The sequence below is a fragment of the Halyomorpha halys genome, unplaced genomic scaffold (assembly GCF_000696795.3).
Source record: "Halyomorpha halys isolate HHAL.00 unplaced genomic scaffold, Hhal_1.1 Scaffold810.1, whole genome shotgun sequence".
Lineage (NCBI taxonomy): Eukaryota > Metazoa > Arthropoda > Insecta > Hemiptera > Pentatomidae > Halyomorpha > Halyomorpha halys.
The window spans coordinates 355468-359594 of NW_027110315.1; the positions used below are offsets into that span (position 1 = coordinate 355468).

The 4127-nt window shown below is 30.4% G+C and overlaps 1 protein-coding gene across 1 annotated transcript; it reads right to left on the reverse strand.

Annotated features, from left to right (window-relative positions):
- Window positions 1-47: 47 nt before the first annotated feature.
- LOC136796025 (glutathione S-transferase-like) lies at window positions 48-787 on the reverse strand. The gene is made up of 3 exons (XM_067048461.1): window positions 750-787; window positions 435-571; window positions 48-226 (listed from the first exon to the last, which is right to left on the reverse strand). Exons 1-3 carry the CDS (start codon window positions 785-787, stop codon window positions 48-50), a joined length of 354 nt encoding a protein of 117 aa, XP_066904562.1.
- Window positions 788-4127: the final 3340 nt, after the last annotated feature.

The following is a 4127-nucleotide window of genomic DNA, read 5'->3' on the forward strand; positions in this document are numbered from 1 at the left end:
TAATTAAAAAATATATTAGGTAAAACATGATAAAAAATTAATAAACATTAGTTGTAACCTGAAGCTAGGTCTCCAAATGCTCCAACTACCATATCGATCTGCAGATTTTCCTCAGCATTTTTTCCAGCTAAACCAGCATCATGTGCCAAATATTTTAAAATCGCTAACGATTGATGAAGGACTTTACCATCAAATTCTAAAATCGGAATTTTCCCAAACGCTGTTTCTGAAATTAAAATATATGTTTAATCTCCTATTGAAAAGAGATGAAATCTTAGGTATCCTTTATTTATTGATCAGAATTTAAGTGACCTTCTAATCTTCTAACACTTTTCATTTTACTTTTTTTTTATAATTCTTTTATTAAAAAAATAGATTAATTTTCATTCTTTATGTAACATTTTTGTAATTTAAACACTCAAATAAAAACTTACTCTCTTTAAGTTGTGCCCATTCTTCCCACGAAACACGATGATCTTCCCAATCTTTTCCTAAATAGGATAACATTAACCTTATAGGTTCTCCATACCCCTTAAAGTTGAAATAGGTTAATTTATATTTTGGCATTTTCCTGTAAAATGACATAAATTATTTTTTAAAAAATAAAACTGTCATTACAGAAAAGCTTACCTTTCACAACAATAGAATAGGTCTATAAATGAAAATGATGAAGCAAATGCGATTATTATTATTACTTCTTTTTTTTATTTGCTTTTCTTAAATATAATTTTGATTGTTTAGGCCATTACAGTGGTAACTGTTCTTCTGAACAGTTTACTTTAGCCATCTTCAGGTATTTAAGCATTTTATCGTTTCTAGAATTATTTTTGTCTAGAACAGAGTTTTCGATCTAAATGATGTTGTCTCTTTTGTTTGTTTGTTTCTGGTAATTTAGGCATTGAATGGTTAGAAGTGCATTGTCTTAGGTTTAGCACATTGGTTAACAATAAATAGTTTTCTTCTACTATTTTGAAACCTTTAATGACAACATTCTGCACTATCTTCCCACAATCCACTTCATACGGTCAATCAACTATCATCTTCCAATAAAAACTTCTCTTAGTTTATGAAAACCAATAAATAATAAAAATGAACAAATAGAATTTATATCTAAGAGGGTGAAAATTAGACATAAAAACTTTTTGAAAACCAGAGGGAATGATATATACTCGGGTAAAACTAATTACTAAACATATCAAAATATTTAATTGATTAAAATCCAACATTTTTTCACTACATAAGCATTTATTCTCAATAAAAAAAAATTGAAATGTTTTGTTTTAAAATAAAACTGTTTTTATAAAAATATGTTAAGGTATTAATTTGTTCACATCTGAATCCTATTTCTAAATTTTTTATTCAGTTTATGTTTATAATTATTTACCACAACTTAACAGACAAGATAAATTTAGGCACTTACAGTTTGGAATATCAGTAGTGTTTGAGCCTTCACTTGTTTAGGACTCAAACTGAAGCAACCTTGAATGTTAAAGTTGGAGTGATAAATGATGCTCATTGATGTATGGTTTTATAAATCCCCTCTCCTTATGGAGTTTAGCGAGTGTTCTTGAATTAACTAATAATGCACAATCCTCCCATTTTGCTATATCATTCAAAATGTTCTCATGATGAGAGCCTCACTTCTTGAGTTACATAACAAGTTTTTTTTTAATGTGGTTAGTTAAATATTATTAATTTTACATTTACATAGCAATATCATTTTGCACACAATGTAATGGTTTAACCTAAGGGAAGTAGATTTTTTTTTCCATAATAGCTCTGAATAATACAATAATTAAACTAATTATTTAGCAGGATCCAAGCCAGAGCATATTATGTTAATACAAACAAAATATTTTAAAAATATGATTATCATTCATCTTTTCTGGCAATACACAAAAAATACATAATAAATAACTTTCTGTTTTAGTGAATACACACTCTCTTGCCAGGTTGGACTGACACTTGTGAAGTTGTACCAAAATATCAGTTGAAAAACACAAAAAATATATAAAAATCCGAATGTCAAGAATCACATTTAAGTCTCATAAAAGATTCTGAAACACTGAGAACAATCTTGAATTGATTCAGTGTTTTTGTGTCTTACCTCTAATCTATACATGTTTTTGATGAAATTTTGACTTTTTTTTTTCAATAGCTATAAAACAGAAAATACAAATGAATTAGAAATAAATGTCATCGTAGATGAAACATAATTCAACCAAGACTTTTTATTACATTTTACTATTAATAGTATAAGAAGGAGGAATGCATACGTAATTGTGTATATAGAATATTATTCTATTAGGACCCATAACTTTGACCCTGAGTTCTTAACGTTCTAAAAAAAACGACCAGTGCTGCCGATTCTCTTGACCAAAAAGTACCCGCTCTTTGAGAACCCTCATAACAGAACCGAATGATTGCTGCTGTCATGATTGTACTGTATTATTAGCACTAGCGTAATAATGAATAGTACAAGTAATCTCAGTGTAGCAACTGCCACATGTATACGCCTAACAGTAAACTATCGTTCAATTTATGTTATTACGGCAAACGTGTTAGCCACTTCCATGGTGTAACAACTATTTGAAAGTTATAGTTTTGTCTCACTGAGTCATGATCGTTATAGTAGAACAAGTAATGTCCGTGAAGTAACTTTCATATTAGCTGTCACATTAAATCCACCCAAGGCCCAAAAATTATATTCATCCCGTGATGTTTTTGATCCATAAAGGGAACCCTGGCGACAAAAAGTTTGGGAACCACTGCAATAAATGGCGCGCGAGTTATTACACTCAATTTTTGTGCCAATCTGAAATTTCGTAAATATATTGACTGTTTGAGGTATATATTGTTGCAATAATATTGGCCGTATGAGATGGGCTTAATACTTAGCTATTACTGAATCAGAGCGCCTCAAATCTTGGATACCACGAGTCAATATGCCCCGATTTCTCCAGGTTTGGCAGATTGGACGCGCAAATGTCCTAGTTTGAATGGCACACTGAAACCTCTTGTTTGGCGGAGGCCCCTCACACCAGCCGGAATAGCCCCTCCCTATTCCTAATACGCTCACGGCAGACTCATGCCATCGTCGATGACACCGCCTTCAGCGGACCTGGCAGCTTATCTTATAATGCCACACTGGCAAACCAAGATATATTATTTTGCCTGCGTATATACATTTATCTCTTCTTTGTATATATTTAATTTGTTGTTTTTAATTTTTCTAGGTCAAAAAAAAAAAAAAAAAAAAAAAAAAAAAGGCCCCTCACCTGCAATTTCTTTTATAGTAGCATTCCCACAGAATGGACCATTCAAACCACAGTATGTCAGTGTTACCTCTAAAAGTACCTATGGTAGAAAAAGGTCTATATCTAATCCAATTTATGCAACAAATGTGTAATGCAATTTATTAATTCATATTTTCTATTTTAGAGGGATCGGGAAAAAAAACTTAAACCTTTTACCCCTTATTTACCATCTTAACCTCTTAAGTAATGACATAGAATAAAAATAAAAATTGAACAAATATCGATCTCTAGACTATACCATTTATGGGTATTCGATGATGTGATATCTGAACCGAAGCATATTGACATACAATAGTTGTTGATGAAGTTTTTTAAAAAACAATTTATTTTCTTTCTTTTTTTCAAATAACGAGAAATCAACATTTTGTGAACTTATTTTATATTACTTCTATAAAAAACTGCTTCGGTGCTAATTAAGTAAGGAACCTCTTCAAGTATTTTCAAAATTGACAGTTGGTTTTTAAGGATGAAAAATTGCTCTATATTTTTTTAACTGAAGAATGTTTAGATATTGTTGGTCGTTTAATCAATAATTCACTTGAATTCTCAACTTGAAAACACTGATTTTACTTGTGTTTTTAGTGCTTAAATCGACGTTTTTTATCTATTTTTCTATTGCTAGAAAATTCTATCCTATCACTATTCAGATTTAATAGAAGGCCAAATTATGGCGAAATCGAGCCAATACTGATCGCATGAGAGTCCAAGAGTAGGAAAATGTCAGTTCTTTCACCCCAGTTTTTAATTACTTTAATAAAAACTATGTATAATTACTAGTCCAAATTGATGAGTATGCCAACTATAATTAGG